The 23241-nt window shown below is 37.9% G+C and overlaps 2 protein-coding genes across 5 annotated transcripts in view; one reads left to right on the top strand and one right to left on the bottom strand.

The window, feature by feature from the left end:
* LOC106107522 (E3 ubiquitin-protein ligase UBR3) overlaps positions 1-23241 on the bottom strand; it is a 45965-nt gene that overhangs the window by 10450 nt on the left and 12274 nt on the right. Inside the window, exons 3-12 of the mRNA XM_013288398.1 lie at positions 22417-22542; positions 21800-21938; positions 21246-21367; positions 20631-20772; positions 19900-20308; positions 19337-19569; positions 18678-18833; positions 827-1008; positions 395-519; positions 20-162 (exon numbers count right to left, since the gene is read on the bottom strand). Of these exons, the coding sequence (XP_013143852.1) occupies positions 20-162; positions 395-519; positions 827-1008; positions 18678-18833; positions 19337-19569; positions 19900-20308; positions 20631-20772; positions 21246-21367; positions 21800-21938; positions 22417-22542 (1777 nt within the window). The remainder of the gene's footprint in view (positions 1-19; positions 163-394; positions 520-826; positions 1009-18677; positions 18834-19336; positions 19570-19899; positions 20309-20630; positions 20773-21245; positions 21368-21799; positions 21939-22416; positions 22543-23241) is intronic.
* LOC106107598 lies at positions 2754-18173 on the top strand. Of its 4 annotated transcripts, none has more exons than XM_013288489.1 (10): positions 2754-3533; positions 11859-12000; positions 14300-14437; positions 15113-15333; positions 15506-15598; positions 16056-16183; positions 16370-16609; positions 16678-16809; positions 17092-17261; positions 17932-18173. In XM_013288489.1, exons 1-10 carry the CDS (start codon positions 2964-2966, stop codon positions 18099-18101), a joined length of 2004 nt encoding a protein of 667 aa, XP_013143943.1. In that variant the 5' UTR covers positions 2754-2963; the 3' UTR covers positions 18102-18173. The 4 variants fall into 4 exon arrangements, with proteins under 4 accessions (XP_013143943.1, XP_013143942.1, XP_013143941.1 ...); XM_013288488.1 differs by lacking the exon at positions 16056-16183 and adding an exon at positions 15830-15957 and having other exon boundaries at positions 2757-3533; XM_013288487.1 differs by lacking the exon at positions 2754-3533 and adding an exon at positions 10036-10563.

Here is a 23241-nt window from a genome sequence, read left to right as displayed (position 1 = left end):
CACCTCCTCACTCACTTACCTCTTTGAGCACGCTCTCAAAGTTCCTGGTGTGCGCGTTCCCGGAGCGCTCCGGCATCAGCTCCAGCAGCTGCGAGTGCGTCTTGTCGCCCGCCGCCAGCAGCGTGCTCACCTCCAGCCGGGACTGCGTCAGCTCGTCGTTGCCTGCACATACATACATACATATTCATACAAAAACATTAAGGACCCGTCCCACACCAGGATAAGGAGGAGGAGGAGGAGGAGGAGGATGATGATGATGATGATGATGATGATGATGATGATGATGATGATGATGATGCTTATTACGGGATTTCAAAATGTCTCAAGTGAAGTCACCTATATTTCCTCTATATATTTTGAATCTCTTTGCTTCGAACCCTACTAGTGTTCTTACCTAGATTAGTTCTGGAGGAAACCAGTATAGCTAGAAAGGTAAGCAGGCCCTCCAGCATAGCGTCCTGTTCTGCTGCCTGTGCTGGCGACAGCGGCGTCATACTTAACCACTCGCGGACACCGAACCTATGCACAGAAACACGATTTTTAACTCAAGTTAACTGGTGTAATGCTAACGTGATTCGGCCTGTATGACCCGTGGATGGGTCGTGGATGGTGGTTAGCTAAATGATAACTGATGAAATGGTAATAGGATAAATAAATGCCCATATAACCTTATCAATGGATTAACCATTGCCTATTCCTCAGTAAAAAGCTAGTATTCTGTTTTTATTTAATTCAATTTTGTTAGTATGAAGTAATACGTCATTATTCCTACTTTATAAGCATTAAGTAATGTTCTTTCTACTACTTCAATAAACTACCCACTTACATATCAATACACATATCAAGAAACTGGTCAGCTGGGAGATGAGCTGCGCAGATCTGTAGCCAGTAGATGTCCATATCCACCATAGAGTTGCAGAAGTTCGCTTGGATGTACGTCATCGCCTGGCCTTTGATCTGAAGCCCGTTTCGCACCCACACACCCGCCAGGATCTCGTAGAAGAGACTCTAGAACACACAAGTCATACTTTTATATGAAGAAAAAAATATTTAGGTTTACGTTTTATTATTATTTACATAAAACCCCTAAATGTATAAATCAATGTCAATATTATTAATGATTGCATTGCAACTTTAAAATGATAATCTTTTCTAAAACAAACAAACAGATATCGCTTCAATTATAAATACATCTTTGTGTAAAAAGTCTGGTTAACATCTCCCACAATGCAACTCACTCAACTGAACCTACTTATTACAAATTGTAGAATTTAGGTAGAAAAAGGGTTCTTTGTTGTAAGGTTAGCATTAGGGTCAACACAACATTGTAACAAAAACGATCCACGTGTTACATTCCTAAGCGATAAGAAAGGGACTTTGGGTCACTATGTGCAAAAACACAGAAATCCTAACAAAAAACTTTTCACTTATAAAATTCTAATAACAGTTTTTTGGTACCGTAAACATGTTTACTGCCCAAACACTGATCCTAAAACATTGTTGTTATTCTACATTTTAAAAAACAATGTGAAAAATATCCTTGGTAGTGAAAGCCTACTGTAAAATCCATTTTGTAATATCAAGTGTAGGCAACATACTGATATTGTCTAAAGTTTTCAATATAATTATTACTCAACTTAAAAATATTTCACGGAAGAATTCATTGGGGGGCGTCCATAAATTACGTCAGGTGTTTAAGGGGGGGGGGGGCGAGTTAAATCTCATCTAATCTTACGTTGGAAAGAGAGGGGGCTCTGCAAATATCACGCAATTTTACTTCTGATTGAAAAAAAATATATATATACTACTCTGGTACATTTAATCCAGATTGTACAATTTGAAAAATCTCACGTGAGATTGGGGGATGGATAAAATCATTCATGGGAGGGGGTTGAATAAAATCTCACGACATCTCACCAGGGGGGTGAGAGGGGCAGAAAATAAAAAAAAACAGCTCACGTAATTTATGGACGCCTCCTTGATTATTATTTGTACACATCGAACAAAAAGAAGACGAGTCTTTCGTCAAGATGTTCACAGATAACATAAAATCATTTTATTGCTGTCGTACCACCAAAAGAATTACGATTACTATAAAATAGTCTGCTTAAGAAATAGTAAGGAAATAAAGCTTTTATTTACAACGGGTGTAAAAATGGTGTTATAAAGTTACAGGATGGGACGATTTAGGCCTTATTTATAATACCCAGTAACATTTCTTTAAACTCTATTTACAACACAAATTTCAAAATCAAATAAACGAAACTGATCGGTACCAATCAAACATTGCCGACTATAGTAAAAAAAAAAACTGCTACTCCGAATTAAACGAGACAGACAACGCATCAAAAGCGAAAGTAACAAAAGCTTCGGTTTACAAATAGGGGAACAGTAAAGTTGTCTGTGTTGCTAGTTGCGACCCGCTTCCCACATTTATGGCAGAATAGCAATAAAATGATTGCACTTATAAACTTTATTTAGAAGTACAAATTTAATGAGGATATCAGATTAAATATTTTGGTAAGCCTCATGGAATGTTTTCATGTAAAACGATATTCATTTAAATACTTCAATTTAAATCTTCTTGTATTGCTTTGTTACAGTTAAGTTGTATTAAATACGTAGGCGTTATTCGCGAACATTGATCAGTAATTGTGCTCACGCAAAGCAGCTAAACCGGTCCGTGTGGCGGGGATGAAGGTTTTGTAACGGAATACCGATCTGTGCTAAAGCAAGCAAACACAACTAACGTTAGTTCAGTTGTAAAAGTGATACTGTGACGTCTATGTGTTTCATAAATATTTTTATCATCGTTAATTCTACGTCTTATTATTAGTGAAGTTGTGAATTTTCGTTAAGTTGGTAAATTTCCCTATTTAAGCTGTGGTGTGGGGAAATCGTTAGTGACGACAGTGGTCACCCGGCGGGGCGGCTTGGCGCACGCCAGTGCGTGCTGGTCCGTCATGTCCGCACGCCGCGTGCACTGCGCGCTGGCGCTGCTCGCGATCGCGGCTGCCGCGCACGCCGTCATCGACGATGCGCTTGACGTTATCCGCCTTAGCAAAGAGATCGGCGAGGAAGTGCTCAACTCCTGGGACGTCATAGGGAGGCCGTTCAATGTGTCCGGTGGTGTGGAGCTGCCGCTCATGAGGCGGCGGGAGCGGGAGGTGCTGGCAAGGCTGGCGCAGGTGTCGCGGACTATAGAAAGGCTTGAACTTAGGATAGAAAAACTGGGCTCCGTGGCTATGTTCCTGGCAAAGGCCGGGGGAAGGGGCGCGAGGCTGGAGCTGCGATTGCACGAGCTGGCGGATCTGCTGAGCCGTGTGGCTGCGGCCAACCGGCAGATGCGCGAGTACGTGCGTCTGCAGCAGGAGTTAGAGCGCGCCACGCTGGAGGACTTCGCACAGTGGTGCGTGTCGCACGACTCGGGAGCACTTCCCGGCCTGCTGGAGCGAGTGCATTCCCTGATCTCGCCACCGCACAAACATTTATTGGGCAGAGGCATTCTGCAGCTTGCATTGGACGACTTACAGGTGGGTAAATCAATATTTCCAATGTGAAATTTGGACACAAAACTGCTAGTTTGTAGATCTCGCGTCGATGTAAGATTTTGCATCTAAATGGTATCGAAATCTCCCAAAAGTAAAATATATAACTATTCTAAACTTTGGGAGTAATAACTTTTTAATGATAATTCAAGGTCCCTTTTCAATACATTGCAACAAAGGCGCAGGTTTCCAAGTACAAAAAATTCTTTTGTCTTAAGCAACAAATTAGGACATTGCCAGTGTTATTATCACATAATGTAAAGCAAATATCATAATCAGCATTAATGTGTCTAATTAACTATAGTAAATTGATGTAACACAAAAATGTTCAAATTCCACACCAAACAATACGGATGCTATTAAATTGAGTGAGATAGAAGGACATTATTTGGCAACATCAAAAGATCACAAGCTTACTGCTAAAGGTAAATGAATGGTATTGTTATAAAAATACATAACTGCATTTCATAACATCGTTCGGGCATCGGAACTATGTTTACATTTTCGATTCATTGATTCGAATTCTCCAGACAACGCTCTGAGAGCTACTTTATTAAGTTAAAAAAAAACACATAACTTTAAAGCCTTTCCTTAGCTACACCAGATTTTAAACGACGTCTATGTCTATTTTTCTTCGATAAAGACATAATTAAACCATTTGCAATTGGGTGAAACAGTCAAACAGAGCCCAATCCGTATATGTGTACAAATAATCTGACCAAATTGTAAAACTTGACCAAACATTTTTAACGTTACCAAGCGTTCTTCGATAAACTCCGATAACGAATATTCTCACAATGATATTAGACCTTTCTGTTTGTGATCCAGAAAAGAAGTACCTACTTGTAAGAAATTTAATGCATTCCCAGTACTACTAGATGTTATCTAAACAAGATAGACCGCCTCGGATGTACGTCTCAAATGATTACTACGAATGTAACAATATCTTATAAAGTATTATAAACAAGAAAGATTTGTATTTTTATATTTGTGTATGTTTTGAAATCATTCAAAAACTACTGGGCCGATTCCAAAAATTCTTTCACCATTAAAAGCTATGTGTAACAGCTATTTTTTTTAATTCTACGCGGGCTTAGTCACGAGCAACAGCTAGTATCTTAATACTTTCAAGTTATAACGTTGTTGGCTCAAATTAGTCTTCAACGAAGGGTTCTGACCTATCTTAAATTAGGGTCGTTAAAGTTAACTACACGGACCGTATGTGTTTTCCGACTGTCGAGTCGTCGGTTTTAATTTTTTTTAAGATTTAATACAACATGCACCAACATGGACTTTGATTACTTGAAACGACATATAATACTTCTTGAATGTACAGTCAGCCAAAAAAAACCATACTCAAACAAGTGACATTAGATATTATTGTTAAAAATGTTTTCAGTGGAAGTATATATTAATGAAGTGCAGGAAAATTTAAGCGATATATTTGGTGAAAGAATATGCTATCAAAAGAAGCGTCTTTCCGCCGCGCCCGTTTGTAAACAGCATACCGACGACAAACAAGGGATGTTTGTTTGTTGCCGCATCTCACAACAACCAATTAATTTGTTGGACCGACACATCATCGATTGTTCAATCGTTGCCTCATTAAGATTTCAAATTTCATAACTACGATGACGCACATTTAAAAATACCAATACACAAAGAGATTGAATTTGGATTGCTAGAAAGAGAAAGACAGAAGAAAATAAGGATAGATTGAATGAGAATATTCGTAAGAAGGGAGTTCTGATATGACGGCTGATAGAGATGTATGGAAGAGTAATGACTTTCCACCATTGGTTCAATATCACCTCCATGGGATGATGAACAGACCCCATAAAGGGCTTAAAAAGTCAAAAAATTATACAACCAATGTCTACCTAAAAACGTAAAACGTTATCTGATTATTTTAGCTTATGACAATGTATTAGAATTTAATATATTAAAAAATAAGCTTCAAGATAAAATCAACGTAGTTAGTCTCTGTCTACCCATTACATCCATAAAATCTTATAATAGAGACTAAAGTGTATGATTAATGACAACCATTTAACCTTAACTTGGAAGTCCTCATATCTTCAGATTAGGATAACGGTTTACGGCAATAAACCATAATAAATGTAACTGTTTAGATTACTTTTAAGAGGAATGAAGCCGGAATCGTGTCATATGTGATATTATTTATATACCCTTAAAAGGGCCGAGCAAAGGATCCGTCCGCTCGCGTTAACATTTATAATAGTCATGAATAAATTTACGATACATGTAATTCAGTCTTTTATGCGTTTTCTAATTTTTTTAATGTTTAAGTTCATTGAACGTTTTTAAGTACCGTTAGTTACGTGGGTTTAATTATGAATTGTACGTGCCATTTTAAAACGAATACGTTATCTCAATTAGTTGTCTTGCACTAAAGTATTCAAAACTAGCTGTTGCTAGCGACTTCATCTACGTAAAAGTTATAAATATAGCCTATGTTACTTATTATAGCATAGCTTTTTAATGGTTCAAATTTTTTTGAAATCGGTCTATTAATTTTTGAGTTATTTTAATACATACAAAGATACAAATCTTTCCTATTTATAATATTGGTGTAGTTAACTCCTGTAACAAAGATATATTCCTTAATCGATATTCTATCTAACCGTTTGCTTCTATTATCGAAACCAAACTATGTATACCAATGAGGTAACCAATAATAGCACAGTAACCTTGGTAACCGTTCACCTGTACAATGACGATAATCCAAATGATAAAACGTATATAAAAGTAACTTCCTTCCTGTGATTTAGTATATGAATCTTTGTATTCAGAATGCAAGTTGTCGCATAGAAACATTGCGACAAAACTGTTGTCTTAGCTGCGAGTCTATATTATGAAAAACTAGCTATCGCTTGCGACTCCGTCCGCGTGGATTTAAGAAAAAAAAAAACACAAAACTAATTAGCTTATGTGTTCTTCCAGACTATGTTTTACATCTATGCTAAATTTCATCCATATTCATACAGCCGTTTAGGCTACAAACTCTAACATACATCTATCCATCCATCTAAACTTTCGCATTTATAATATTAGTATGAAGTATGATTACTATACTAACAAGCCAACCAATACTTAGTTAATAAATTACATGTGAAATATGCATAAAAAGTATCATTATAATATGAACACATAGCCATCTCTTTCATTCGGTTCTAAATAACCTGAGAAACAATCTATACTATTATAATAAAGCGTAAACACACACTTCTTTGTTGCCTAAGATGTCAGCAATTACAGCATGTTTTTGAATAATTCTTTTTCAAATAAAAAACACTACACTTTCGGCACGTTTTAGGCTACATATTTTCACTCCATTAATGTTAGGGCGTAAATATTTTGGATAAAAATCATAAAGTGGGAAAGAGACCATAAGTTGCTGCCAACATCAAGGAAACAAGATTGTCAAGGTTTGTCATGTCATGTAAGTTTGACATTTGCTATTGATAATTTGACAAATGTAAACAATAAAACAAAATTTTCATAATTTCATGCTGATGAAGCTGCACGGGAACAGCTAGTATTCCTATACAGAAAAGCTTAGTTTATAACATTATCTCCCACAGAGTATGTAAATGTCACACAGAGGACCCGTGAGTGTTACTAAGTTGCAATTCAAAACACAAAGCGAGGCCTATCAATGGAGTTACTTGACCCCGGATGGTGCCTGACTACTCTGACTGACTCATTACACTATGACATTATTATTATTACTATAACTGCAATATAATTTAATAAACGTTGTCAATTAACCTTTGTGTATTACTAGGAAATTTAGAAAATTATAGAATTATGTGTACATTACCCAAAAAGTCATAGATATTCTGTGTTAAATTTCGAATATAAGTTGAAACAAGTCTTTAGTGTAGAAAGCGATCCGTTAGCATTTAAAATTGAGATATTAACACGTATATGACCTCGGTCGAATCGAATCCGACGTCGTGTCTCATGACGACAGTCATGAATCATTCGTAACGGTCAGCCTTTGTTTGCTCGCAACGGCTATATCATTTGTTCACAACCAATTTAGTAACAAAATTAAAGTTGAAAAAAAAAAAACATTGTATAGAATTCACAACCCTTACTTCTCCACATGTAAAACACTCGTACATTACAATTCATTTTAGTCTTCTTTAAAAAATGTAGTAAAACGCCCAGTTTATATTATTCCACTTCAAATAGCACATTCAGCATTCAATTAAAACTTGAACCTAACCTAACCCACTGTGTAACCCGGACAATGATATCCAAGTGTGCAATTACATTATCCCAGTTTTAATCCAACGAAGGTTTCGTTAACTGGACTGGAATAAGATAAACTGGGCATATATATATTTGTACGGGTGTTTCGACAGTGAAAACACAATCACGTAATGTAATCGTGTAATTACATACTCAATCGCTAGGCCTAGTAGATTGAAACAGGAAACACACATAATTACAGACGTAATAACCTAATAAACATTTGGCAACATCCTTTACGTACTAGCTCTTGACTGCGACTTCGTTGGTACGGAATTTAAAAAAAAACCTTAGTCACTTATATGTTCTTCCAGAATACGTTCTTCATATTTTCGAAATATTAAAAAAAAATATTTAAGACTGAACAATTGGGTAGGTTTTAAGCCTTTTGTCGGGGACAGTCTTCAGCAAACTAAAGTGTCAAATAATCTCGAATTGTATGAACACTGAACGCGTAATTTTTTGTAACACCTCTTATGCTCTCGACACACATTCGTTAATTTATTAACAGAGCTCCGGCTGACATCTGTCGGCGCAATGAACACTATATAGGCCACTGAAGCTTCACAGAGGAAACGATACACGATTTTCTTTACAGAGTTAAATAAAATTGTGTTTCTGGAAAAGCGATAATTTGAAATTTGAAAGAAAGTATTCGTATCGTCATCGACAAAACTCTTATGAAATTTGTCCAGTATATTTTACGCCGGATAGTGACGCTGCACAAATCTTGTCAATAAACATAACTAATATCTTTTCGTAAATTTTCGTGCTAGATACCCTGACATCAAAGTAATAATATTCGTACAATATACACATAACAGCTACAATAAAGGAGGTTAAACTAATTCAAGGAATTATTTCGTTACTCTTTAATGTATTTTATTTGGAAGTCGATTTTAGTAAACAAAAAAAATATTTATTATTGATATAGAATGCTAGATATATCAACGTATTAATTTTACGAGGGCCATTAAATGTTTGTTGAGTCAGGCAGGAAACCAGCTATTGAGATCGAGGGCGGGGCGTTTTCAAAACAACACGTGAACCTTGACACTTGATAGTAACAGGAAGTGCAACATATTACAAACGTAATATAACATCTTGCATTTCATAAAAAAAAATACTGAAGAGGACATTTTTCATTTGTCATGGATGTTTTCTGTAAATAAAAAAAATGTTGTGATTCCATTATCATTTTTAATGTCTCCAGCTTTAGAAAAATCTAAGGATCCATAACCTACAAGAATTATGTGAGAGCATGAGGTCAACAACCACCGTCAACAAGCAGTTTCTCCCTACGCGAAAGGTATATAACAATAAAAACAATTTAACTGACGATTTTTACAATTCAATAATTTAAAACTTTAAATCAGTTCAAATAGATAGATTCGTAAAACCTTATTGCACAGAGCGAGAGAGGTAGATGCAGACAGCCCGTCAACCGCTAGGGGTGGGACAAGCCCGGACGAAATGATCGATAGTGTCTCCCCCTCCCTTTGAATCCCCGCGTCGCACCCCCAGTCGCTACACTAATAAAAACATTCCGCGTACGATGTCAGCTGACACGATGCTGTAGCCGATACTAACTAACCATAGCACCCGACACACATCTGCCTTGAATCGAAACGCAACAAAACATATCTTGTTACTCGGTAATAAGGTTCACGTGCGGGCAAAATTAATTTTGCCTTGAGCTAACAGCATTAACATGCGGGCTAATGATGTTACAGTATACCGTTTTATAGATATCGATGAAATTGCGAGATATTTTAAATTTCCTGCAACTTTTTCTTAGAAAGGAAGTGGCACTAACAATCACTTTTATTCTATTTGCATTTCTTAAATTACTACATTGAATATGTCATTAAAATGTCCTAAAACATCATTTGATAATTTTTCTGTGACAATAAAAAATGCATACAGTACGTTACAGAAAATTGATGAATATAGTAGTGAGCGAATGGCACGTAAGTTCAAAATTGTTTTCATACTTAGTAGACTCGAAATGTTTCTCGTCACGACTTCTCATTATTTATACGAAAACATTTAAAATTCAAGGTCTCAATCAACTGCTTCGTTGTGTTTGAATGATTTATCAAAATGGTAATACGCAATCATGACGAACACGTATGCAAAACTATCGACAATCGGTGTCGCGTCACTAGGGCGACCCCGCTCGCCGGTCGCAGCCGGTCCGGCCCTCCGCAACTCCGCGCCAGTCTGCCCCACGCCGCCGCGCGCCGCGTTTTGTTTCACAATCACGATGAGAGTAGCGGCGCTTTTTGCGCTGCTGGTGTTCGCGCTCGCGGACGACCTGTCGCCGGTCGACAATGTGCGCAACGATTTCTACGATCTCGAGGTTTTATTATGGAAGAACGTTTCGAATCCCTCTTGGCTCTCTATGGGCCAGGGAGGAGACGTCGAGTTAGCCAAGTTTTTTGCGAAAATGGATGACTACATAGAGGCGGTACCGCAGACTTCGACGTCGCCCGTCGAGATGTGGTTGTGGTCAAAGGCGAAGAGCAAGTTGAGGATCATCGACGGTCTTTACAAGAACTTCGTGGAGTTCGTGCGGCGGCAGGCGGTGCCGGGATCGGTGCCGTCGTCGGTGCGGGAGTGGTTGGACTTAGCTGAGAGCGTGCTAATGGACCCAAAGGCGTCGGTGGCTCAGGCAGTGCGCAGCCTGAACGAGCTTACTGAGCACGGCGATATGTTCCGCGCGGTGCTACAGGTACATGTCTATAGATTATGGCACTAACGTACGAGGGGTCAACAGCCGATGACCCGGTGTTTATATAAACATAGATCGTATTTAATTCCGTATGGAGTACATTTCGCTCTTCGTAAACAATTCGGAAACACTCCGTCGTTCCACTTTTGCTCGCGCTCGATGACGTCGAGCCGTTTCGCAATAACGACCTCAATAATAACCCTAATGAATATCAATTCCTGCTCGTAATTATCAAAACATCTTTTTAATTAACGCAACTAATTAAAAAGAAAGTAAATAATGTCTTAACGTATTTCGGATTAAAAAGCCTTTGTTTATAATTCGAAATAAATCACTTCCTTTAAAAAACATCAAAAGGGAGTTAACAAAGGCAGCTCAAACAAAGATAACGAGATCCAGTGTGATTTAGTACAAAGGCGTACGAGTGTTCGTCATAGAAATACACAGATCCGTATATACACACTATTCTTCTTTCAGTGTTCCCATAGTGGTTTCATTAGTGCGTTATTTTTAACACTAAACAACAAATCAGTTTAAAAACTCGATTATCAAGAAAACAAAAGTTATAAGATAATTGCTCGAATTGTTAGCAATCTAATGATCGGATTACAATGAAGGCAACAGCCGTAAAATAATCGCTTTGTACTTACGATTTCTTTGAATGGCCGAGAAACCCGAGTTCCTAAAGGCGACAAATGGACACCGAGACCGTTATCATTTGACAAAGGCCGCACGTGCATATCGCAACAACTGCTTGTTACGGTTCTGCATTTTTTAATCTAAAAATCAAATTAAAATCTAACAAATGTTGATAAATGGTTGAATATTCTTAAAGGAAATTCTACTATATACAATAATAATATATATAATTTCAAATTAACAACTTTATGTACTCTTGACCTTTTAAGGAAATATACGTTTACCTATAACCGCAAATTACACATAGAGTGAGAACAATAGCTAAGCTATTTAACTGTATAAAGAAGTAATTTTGTAATTTATAGTGCCACAATTTGTAAAGATAATAATAATCTAATTTCCTAGTAAATTCGTTAACGTCAAGTTACAAAATTATGGTGACCAATTAATACAAATCAATAATCTATGACCGTTGATTTGTCACACGTTAACAATTCTACTATCTTACTCTAAAACTCGAATTAAATGTCTATTTCCACTTAGCGGTTAGTCGTGTACAGTCGGAACGAATAGTTCATTCGGAAAAATGAATTCATTAGCTGCTTGGTGATGTGCAAGTGGAAATAGGAATTAAATTTCAATTCGCTTATTTCCAGGAGGACCATCCGGATCTGTGTGACCTTCAACTGTCTCCTCACCAGCTGATATACGATATGTACAACACAATATCACTCACAGAGATCAAAGGATACGCCATGATGCAGTTCTCTTGGATGCTACTTAGGATCTACGGGAAAGGTAAGAAACCGTCTAAAGATACAGGGTGCACACTATGACCAGTAAACTAACCTACAAAGACATCCTGTATAGTAACATACTTATAAGGCTCTTTCCACTGATTTCCAAAAGTAAAATTGTAACAAAAATTTCTGACAGTAAATATTAATTATCAACGATTTTTTTTAAATAAAACATCTACAAAGGAAATGGACTTCCCATATAAACACTCGATAAACCACATATCAGTAATGAGCCAGTCAACACGCATGCAATCACAATCTCTTTGTCTTCACTTCTTGGAAGCAAATCGTCCACTCAGCGTGTATTGCGTATTAACTGTAACAACACGTTACGAACTGGGTCATTGTAAGTCCCATAACTGAACTCTAAGGTGCATTTGCAGACAATATTTATTTACATAACAGTTATAAAACTACTTTTAAAAATATATTTAATTGACCTGTCATTCTGTTAAATGGGTCGATTTAAAATAAAAAATTATCTTCATCGAAACATTCCGTCAACCATAAACTTTAACATCTCTATCCTCATTCCACCCAAGTCTGATCGGCGCACCAGATTTTCGTCTACCTTCTTAATTATGACTTCTTTCACAGAACCCACTTAAACTTATAACCATAAACATGAAAATCTCACAGTCTTTATTCTACTCCGTTAGTTACGCACCAGGTTTTTGTACTCCAGCATAATCTATCTTCAATTATATCAGTTGTCACTCTTGATTATGTCATCTTTTACGCAATCCATCTAGCTCTTTCTATCTTTCCTCTACCGGTTTACCTCCACACTTTTAACTAAAATCTGCCATGCTTACCGTCCACAATATACAGATAGAGGACCTCAATAGTTATCTTTTAAGCGCAAAGTATGTTGGCCGATTTTTCCATAGTTTTAATGTTATTGATTTTTTTCACAAAAAAAATCAATAACTTTAAATAAAGAAAATCGGGCTACATACATTACGTTTAAACTATAGCTGTTGATGTTCTCTAACTCCACAAAGCCGTTTCGTCCGGTAAGAATCACCCTATATAACAATATTATTAAATATATTTAGTACGTTTTATTTGTATAAATGACATTGGGATAATAAGCAGTGCGCGTTATCTCTTGAACTCACAAATTAAACATTAAACTGATATTCAAACGCAAACTTATACAAATTTATCAAATTACGTTACCCTAACCATTAATTATAAATTCGACACTAAAAAGAACTCAATATTAAATTGCAAAGATTTGTTAAGGTCAAAAGTTCAAGAGTTGTTAAGGTTTATTTCTATTATGTATGAATTTTCAAGAATTTAAGCCAAATATTGAAACGATATTAAAATCTGTAGCTATAACAGCATATTTAAAATTGTGACGTCTGTTTGGTTATTTATTATTACAATGTGTTTAAGATTCTTTGCAGTATTCAGCTGTTAGTGTGCTAATAGTAAGGAATGTTGGAAACCCTACAAATACAGGGTCACTGCGCAAACCATGGAGCGTCCACCGAAGCGATCTAAGAGCTCGGGGCCTCTCAATCCGATAATAATAACGAAGGAACGGCTCGTGCCAAGGCTCCTAAGGGAACCCTCGAGCTTAGTTAGTCATAAACGAGGTTTAGGCTAAGCGTCTTGCGCTCGGCCACCTAAAGCCCAGAGAATCTGTAAATGCTTTTTCAAGGCAAACAGTGGCCACGTAGTCACAAAAAAATGCGCAAACAAAATTTTATCCGTTGGATTAAGCCGATGACCTGTCGACATATCGGCGTTTTAATAATAAAAACAATTATTGTACTAATAATGATTTTCCCTTATTGTTATCATATTTATTCAAATATATTTCCTCCTAGCTTATTTGCTGTTAATTAAATTACGGTTTTTTATAAACAGAATAACTAACAGGACAAATATAAATATAAAATATTTATTGATAATAAATTACGAGTTACGTATTATTAATTTTCTGGAACAAATGCAAATAATCGATACAGACATATCAAGCGCACGGTTTCTGGACTAAAATTTTATATTTCGTTATGTCAAATATAGGAGGAAAAGCTAAGCGCATGTATGCCATTGCGGAAAGCACTTCAGCAGCAGAATCCAAGGGGTTCAAAAATAAATTACATTGTCACACACACACACACATATTGTCACAGACTTTTACAGAGAATTAGATTTGACAATATATTTTAGTATAAGTTTTCGGTATCAATCAGCATAAATCGGTCGTTCTTTTATACTTGTTACCCTACAAAAGTAGAATTCGTTTTGCGTTTAATTATTTGTATTGTAAATAATTTCAGGCAACTTCACACAAGAGGCGAGCCTAACGAGATCGAGGTACGGGGAGCGGTCAGCGCGGACAGCGACCGCCGCGAAAGCAGCCCTGGCCATGGCCAGGCGAGACCTGTATCGTTGCGACCCACCCATACATAAAGAAGGTAAGACCGTATCTAAAATCGTTGAATTTTGTCTATCGACGCATATACAAAAACCTCACTACTATAATCATACTGATAATATAAATGCTAAGGTTTGTATGGATGGATGAATTTTTGTTAGAGTTGTAACCTAAACGGCTGAACAGATTTCGATGAAATTTGGTGTAGATGTAGAGGATAGTCTGAAAGAACACATAGGCTTTTGTTTATTTTTAAATATCATATACGCGGACGGAGTCGCGGGCAAAAGCTAGTTCTTTTGTAAATCATATTAAAATGTTTAAATGTCATTTATCAATATGGTTAAACCCGTAAGATACCGTAATTTTCCCATTTTTTAATTTCATCAGTTAGTACAAACAACTTATTGATGATAACCCCACATACGAGTTCTGTATTTTCCTAAATAGCCTATCACATTCTTATAAAATTATCATCGACTAGCTGTCGCTCGCAACTTCGCCTGCATTAAAATAAGAAATAACAAATATTGCCTATGTTACTCAGTGAGTTTCATTGGGAAACGTAACTTTTTATGGTGAAAGAATTATTGAAATCAGCCCACTAATTTTAGCGTTATTTCAAAATATACAAAATACTATTTTTTCCTCTTTATAACAGTAAGTATAGATTAGTAGTATCATACACAAACGCCCTACTTTGCTTTTGTATCAGGTGAAACATACGCCGAAGTAACTCGTCTACTGCAAGGCTACATAGAGAACGAGGTAGACATGAACACGGAGGGTACATGCCGCGACAACTGCGCGTATTACACGCTCGCTGAACGACACGATTGCTTCAAAGATCAGTTCTGCGCAAAACAAGAAACATGTAACGGAAGAATCATCAACTGTCAGTACATCGATTCGGATATGAGCGTGTGTCAAGCCAGCGTTAGTATATTTGTTTTTTATTACCCAAGTAACTTTTAAGTAACTCTGACGGGGGCCAAAACCAAGGGATATTTGGTGAAAAATTAGAGTCAGAAAATAAAACTCGATACATCAAGATAACCGGAATCAAAGGAAGGTCAGCACAAAATAGTAATTTTTTTTTAAATCGCAGGGAAGAAACAACAAACGTCGATATGAGTGGATAGAATATGAGAACGGAAGGAAGTTTGGCCAGTCGTATAGCTGCTCGCGACTGCCTGATAAGGTAGATTTTACTAGTACTACTTTATTTTTAAAACAATTTTATAATACGCAATTTAAAAAACATCGCCTCTTAAATCCCACATAGGTAAAGGGTAGATAGAAAAGGCATGTCTCTCAAATGTGCTTGAGAGATCCTTGTCTTCCTTTACTCCCTCGCTGACGTCATATCGTAGTGACGTCACTAGATGTCAAAGCGTCAATGAGCATAGTAACCGCGGTGCAAGTCCCACAGGTAGACTCGTGGTGGCGCTGGCTGTTCTGGCACTGTTCGTACTGCATGTGCCTCTGCGACGAGCCCGGCCCCAAATCCGACCGCTACTTCAGCCTGTGGGACTCCACCTCCGACGTTAAGAACAACAAGTTAGTCCCCAGACATTAGGACGCCCGCACACCTAGCATTACTAACGGACTGTGTCATAATTATTATCAGTCGTTTAATAACAATTTTTTCTCTCAAGGTCGACTCTTGGTGGAAGTGGAATCTCCTCCACTGCTCGTACTGCTTTTGCCTTTGCGAGGACGATGTCAACAAAGCGGAACGCTTCTTTAGCTTGCAAGAAGCATGCGCTGATGACACGAAGAACATGTCAGTACCAAAACAGACTGAGGGGATTTAAGCTATAAATCCTAGCTTTGTAAATGGTCTTCGCTAGATTGGCATAATAACTTATCGTATTTTATGTATAGGAGTAGTGCTAACAGCATGGGTGTGCGGGGGTCGTTATTTGGCTTGTCTAAGAGACGTGGTCTAAGAATATTTGTTTGATTCCAGGGTAGTGACTGGAATACGTCTGGTGAAGCATGGGAGGATGTTCCACCTGCAGATAAGCGAGGGTACGTTGGGTGAGCGCGGTGCGGTGAAGGCCGGCAGCTGGGTACCGATACAGAAGTTCGATCCTAACGACCAGAACGTAAGAGAAGGTACAGATTACCACACGCTGACATACGAGAGGAGAGCTATAGATCTTGATGAACTAGACTCGCCTGTGGGACACGTTCTGACTGGAGTGAGGTAATGCTAAGTAAAATAATTTCTTTACTTCGAGACATTGCTATTATTCTAATGATTATATGACGTAGGTTCCGTATGATCGGTGCGCACTTACACTTCGAGATTCGGTCTACGCCCTTCAATTATACCACCGGTCGTCTCGCCTCCGAGAAAAGCATTTGGATTAGCAACGACAATACTGAAGGAGCGGATACGCCGAGGTTAGTTTATTTACATTAACTTCACTTATGGTCGGTTGCTGAAGTTTCCATTTGTTAACTAGTGATTCATTAGTGTTAGGTTAACTTTCAACGGAGTAAAACTCATGTTACATCGTTCGAAAACGTATTTCAAGAAGTTATCGTACTAAAAACACTAACAAATAGTTAAAAGTAGCTGGGAAACTGACCATTAGTAGCACTCAGCCCCCAAAAGGCCAATGTAAGACTTGAAATACATTAAAAAAACATTGTAAGTGAAATTAATGCTTGTAACTTTTCCAGGTCGCAACTAACATTACACCGGCCGGACATACCGACGCGCAGTCCGATGCCTCTATCGGTGGACTCCAAGCACGACCAGTTCATCGAGTTTACTAACACAGACTTCGAGGCGGACGCCGCGCAGAGTACCGTGCCCTTTATTGATATACAACCCCTACAGCCATTGAAAGGTACGTTATATTCTTTGGCAATCATTAATAAGGTTATATATAATTTTATTTCCATATTTAGAGTTTATTTCATACCAGCAACGTTAAATAGAATATTTAGATGTAGCTCGTAGTCAATATCATTTAAAATAATTAGAAATATGCACTCTATTCTGGCGGGTACCGGTAGTCTAAATGTTGGAGTTAATTACGATTATTATCTCCCCTACCTTATCCTACTCGTGTATGGTCGGCGCAAGTGTTCGTCCTCCAAATAACTATCATCCGTCATCTCAGTCACTCCCTTCATTACGACACATGCGACTTATCCTCATAACATGTTATAATCTATACATATAATAAAATTGGAGTGTCCGTTTATATTTGCGTTGCTGATAACGAAAATCACATTCAAAAATTTTCTGTCTGTTCGCAAGCCGCATTTATTTCGGCAAATTTCGACCGGACTTTCACTGAAGGGTAACAGACATAGCTGTCATAGACTTTTTTATGTTAATTATTTTAAATATTGCATCAACGAAGTCGCAGACAACAGTTAGTTATTATCTAAAACTGTGGATCCTAGATGGTTAGCTAGCAGGGTGAGGTTGGGGCTTATGTTATTTTTTCTTAATATTGCGTGAACCAAGTTGCAGGCAACAGTTAGTAATTATCTAAAACTGTGTCCTAGGTGGTGGTCTAGCTAGCGGGGCGGGGCTGGTGCACCGCGGCGCGCCGGGCTCGGGCGGGTTTATCGCACTGAAGCTGTTCACGTACGACTACTCGCGGCACGTGCGCGCGGACGTGCCGCCCGGCGCATACGATGATACCACCTCAGAGTTCACGCCAGTCATCAATTAATTTAACATATACTCAATACCTTAATTATAGTTGTAATGTAATTTTTCGTAAATAAAGTCACGATAAAAATGATTTTAGTTGTTTTTATTACATTACGTATAATTGATAATTTGTGTGATAGATGTATTATGCAGCTTTTCTAGTCCTAAACTTTAGCACACTGTGCGTTAAAACTTATTGTCTAATAATCTTGTTTTAGTTACGTTAAATAGTCGCTTATAACTATTAAAATATTCTAGTTATTTTTCGCTATTCGCAGCATTACTGTCCACATATAAATTAAAATTTATGGATAAAACAAATTCACAAACACACAAGTTGCATACCTAATGCGCCAAACCACGCGAGATGCGTGTACGTATACGTACGCAAATTGCGTGTATACGTGCACACGCATGCGGGGCTTGTATGTTCGTATACGCCCGCATGCGAACCTATGTGTGTACGTATACGCACGCATGCGTACTCGTGTGTGTACGTATACGCACGCATGCGTACTCGTGTGTGTACGTATACGCACGCATGCGTACTCGTGTGTGTACTTGTGTGTGTGTGCGTGTGGCTGTGTGCAGGTACCTGTACTCGCAGCGGGTGCGCGGCGAGCAGCGCCAGCAGGTGGTGCGCGGGCAGCAGGTCGGCGGCGCGCAGACCGAGGCAGCGCACGCCGGCGCAGAGGAAGGCCGCCAGGTAGCGGTGCAGCGGGAAGTGGAACGACGCGTGCATTGCCTCCGTCTGACACAACATACAACTATACATCACACACCCACCTAAGTATAAGTTAAACTAGTACGAAATCATATAACCAAATCTCTAGGGCAAAATGAAAAAGAGATAACGGTAGTCAATATAGTAGTTCAGTTCATTAAAGTTACATATAAAATAAGGTCATTCTGATCGGTCTGGCCGACACACACGAAATACAGACTATAAATATCTGAGTTTTTTGACACATTTCTTACAACTTATTAAAGACATAAACACATTTCATTCATGAAATTTTTAAAATGTGACTTTTTTCTTCTGCCAAATTAAAAGACAAGGTCCAAAGACCTATTGACTGTGAGCAACTGGACTTGGTAATCTTACTAATATTATAAATGCCAAAGTTCAGCCCGACATTCGCCTAAACTGCTGAACGGATCTCGCTAAAATTTTTCATAAAAGTAGAGGATACTCTGGAAAACACACATATTACTCACTTTGAATACCACGCGAATATAGTGTAAGCCACTCACCCGATGCATATGCGGCGTGGTGAAGTTAACAGCATCTAGCCAGTCGCGCAGGTAGGCGAGCGCGGCGGCCACCATGCGGCGGGCGAGCGGCGCGTGCGCGGGCTCCGAGAGGTGGCCCAGCACTGACCACATGGGGTAGGCGGCCGCCTCCAGCTCGCACGAGAACGCCGCGTAGTACGAGGATGGCTCGAACTCTATGTGACCTCCGGTCTCGCGAACGTTCACGTTCATACCTTTAAATGGAGGTTTCACTTTTAAAAGGTTGAATTCTATACTAACTGTAGAGGAAAGCTTTGATTGTTTGTGAGGAATAGGAAATTAAAAACTGATTCAAAACATTCTTAAGCTATTATACACTATCACAGATATATTTTATTACTAGATTTCTTTAATGCGCGGACGAAATCCCGAGCTTTTGCTCGAGTACTTAAAAAAAACAGATGACAGAAATTAAATTATTGCTAAACATTTAATAATAATTTATTAATAATTGATTTCTATACTTTTCTTTAATTTTGCTATAAATATATCTCAATAGAAAAATTTTCAGAAAAATTACTAACCTTGCAACATCGAGAGAAACTCAAACCACATATCCACAAGCGCATCATCCTGTAGAAACAGCAATGCCACACTTTTATGACTTAACACATTATTGAAGTCAGACACCAGCGGCCAATAGCAGTGTTCCTTCATCACTCTCCGAGTACAATCTATCACACGGTGCAGATTAGCTTCGGGATCATGTAAGGAGTTGCGGACCAGTATGCGGCCCATCATCAGCCGCAGCGACAACACCATCACATGCAGTAGATGCAGCTGTTGTACACAGCGCAGTGCTAACGCTTCGTTAGAGAACAGTTGTACTGACATGTGCACTACTCTGTTGGACAGTGTGTCCGGGTCCGCTGCACTTTCCAGTACAAGCGGTATACGGGCGTAATGCATCACGAATGTACGTGTTAGATGTTCCTGGGAAGTAAAATATAATAATTTTAACAATTTTAATTTTTACTTGTAGAAACATTTTATCTTGCCGTCCCTTTCACAAAAGGAATGGATGGGAAATTGGTTTTAAAATGATTTTAGGTAACAAACTGCTTTTCCTAATATCTATGGTTAACAAAACGCTTGCTGATTGCCATCTTATAACGTAAAAAACTAAATTTATACCACAATACCTTTTCCAAAAGGTTTTGAAGATAGTGTAAATTCTACACTTGACCATAGTCATTATTTTGTTTGTCTATCGCCTTACCAACACATAGAAAAATATAAATTAAACATAATTTACCTTATAATCTTGATCTGGCAACATATTGAGCAGGAAGCAGACCACGTTCTGTGGAAACTCGTACTTGAACGTCCAGAATATGAACTCGTCCAGCAACGTGTTGTGCTGCAGCCGGGGAGCCAGCGCCGGCAGATGGCGGTATCTGTTAATACCACGTTTAATATTAACTACCATACTTAATATATTGAAATAAAGGGACCTGTCCCACCACTGGCTGATAGAGGCTCAGATAGCTTAAAAATGACGCCACTTTCAGATAAAGTAACAAAATCCGATATTTCAATCGCATATTTTACATGTTAGATTGTTACCAGACAATTTACAATTTGGTGGGACAGGTCCTTAAAGACAAATCGTAATTATCGTAACGAAAACCATGAACATAACGTAGACAACCAAAATGTACAGTTCTTTTGTCTTACGTGATTTTCTAATATACACAAAAATTATAAAACATAGGAATGTAAAAATTGAAAAATTATTGCTAACAATGGTCTACTTAGGAGCCATCTAAATTATACTTTTAACATAACATTTTGGAAGATTTAAAAATTAAATTCTACTCTATGACGTATGTTACTCTATGGCCGCAGTAAACACACTAGCGCCACTCACTCGTCAGGCGGCTCCGGCGCGGGGAAGGACTCGATGGCCTTGTCGTACATCTTACTGGACTCGGCCATGTAGCGTCCGTACTCCGTGTCCGGGAATGGCGGCTCCACCAAGTTGCGGTACATCTGGACAGTTAAAAATATTTCTAGCATCTAGAATCTAGCAATATTAAGTATTGTTAAGAAGAAAATCAGAATTGCGCTTTAGGATTAGTTCAACACTAGATTACTGACATATGTCCCGTCCTAACCATCTGTCCAATGTCATTGAGACTTGATATATTGCACCATTGGCGGGATCAGTAACACTGAGCTTTTAAATTAATTACTATAGTTCTAGTTACGATTATTATTATTTTTATATGAGAAATATTAGTAGATTTTTGTTAATTTACTAATATTTCCTTTAACCATTCCTACTAAGCTCTAGTCTTGTGCTAGGATATGGTTCACAATAGTCGAATGGCGGTATTTGAACCCTCGACCTCTAGATCGGTAGTCCGTACCCCAAACCATTAAATTATTTTAGTTGCGTAAAAGTAATATAAACTTTTTTACCTGTGGATTGATGAGCGCTTTCGTCATAGCGGAACGCATGAGGTCCCCCATGTTGTTGAATTCCATTAGCATCTGCACATAACCCTCGCACTCCTGCACCGCGATACGATAACTGTCCGATGTGGTCTGTGTACCCCAACTGGAATAGACAATAAAAAATCATCAATATTGTAAACTACTTATTAGTTCTGAATGATAATACAAGCATTTTCTAAAGTGCTTTATCAAGTTAGATTTAATGATTAGAGTTTACGCTAACTTTACTGCTAGCTTTTGCCCGCGACTCCGCACGCTTGGATATAAAAAATGTAATTTACATTTTGTGTTTTTTTTTTTTAAATTTTGGTCTTAAGATGTCTATGTTTGCTAAAATACTTATGCCAACAATAAACTTTGGTAAACTTCCTTGTAAAACATGTCAAGGTTGATGACAACGAATATGACATCATACATATAATTTTTATCCAAACAATTAATTAATAATGAAATTATTTTCTCTTGGTTTATGTACACCAAGGTCCTTGGGCCTACCCTGTCTGGAGTGCCTAGTTACTCAACCACGCTTAACCAACGCATTACATCAATAGTGTAAATTCGATATGAAAAATAATAATAACCTGTTCTCTCTAAAATGCTGCAGAAGTCGCAATATGAGTCTGGGCATCATTGCTTCAGCCACGCACATCAGTTCTGCGGGAGCTGCACCCGTCCGGGGACACTTGTTGCCATGGTTACTGCAGAATCTAAAAAAGAAACAAAATCATGCATAAGAATGTGTTACTAAACTAACGACCATTGGCTATTAGATATTTGAATATTGGATAGTGTGAATTTTTCATAGACATAGACCTTGTTTTCTGCCTAATAAAAAAAATACCAATATAATAAACAGACACTACTTGGTTATGTAGGATGAAACAATTACAGTATATTTTTAAAAAAATATTTCTGTAATAAAAAGCCCTACACATACGTCACGCTTTAGGTTATGTATTTTCACGCTATTAAACTTAAGGAGTATATAATTTGTAAAAAACCGTCATGCGGAAAAGGGATAAAAACAACAAACTGACAACATTAAGGAAGCAAGGGTGCCGTGGTAATAGAAATTGTTAACCAATGTCAAAGGCTTTTGTTGTCATTTATGCGTTTGAATTTCGACATTTGAAAATTTCATAAACGTAAATATTAAAACACATTGCTTTAATTTCACGCAGATGAATGTCTTATATAAATGTACTATGATATCATACACCTAGCAGCAGCTATCCGCGAGTTTGATTAACGAGGACGCATTATCTAGGCGGGACACGGCCAAGGCCGGGAGCAAGGCCGAGGTGAAGTTCATAGACGTCGGAACGGAACTGTATTGTTTAAACTAATCTAGATATCGAGGTCTCAATAAAATCTAATTGTACTAACTGAAATAGGGAAAATAAATG

This window comes from Papilio polytes, unplaced genomic scaffold (assembly GCF_000836215.1).
Source record: "Papilio polytes unplaced genomic scaffold, Ppol_1.0 DF821956.1, whole genome shotgun sequence".
NCBI lineage: Eukaryota > Metazoa > Arthropoda > Insecta > Lepidoptera > Papilionidae > Papilio > Papilio polytes.
Note: the sequence above shows the minus strand (reverse complement) of the source record. Positions and strands in the feature narration are given on the sequence as shown.

Coding starts and splice junctions, on each gene's coding strand:
- LOC106107598 (XM_013288489.1), top strand. CDS start 2,964: ATGTCCGCACGCCGCGTGCACTGCGCGCTGGCGCTGCTCGCGATCGCG. Junction 12,001..14,299: donor ACTTAGGATCTACGGGAAAG/GTAAGAAACCGT, acceptor AAATAATTTCAG/GCAACTTCACACAAGAGGCG. Junction 15,334..15,505: donor TGAGCGTGTGTCAAGCCAGC/GTTAGTATATTT, acceptor TTTAAATCGCAG/GGAAGAAACAACAAACGTCG.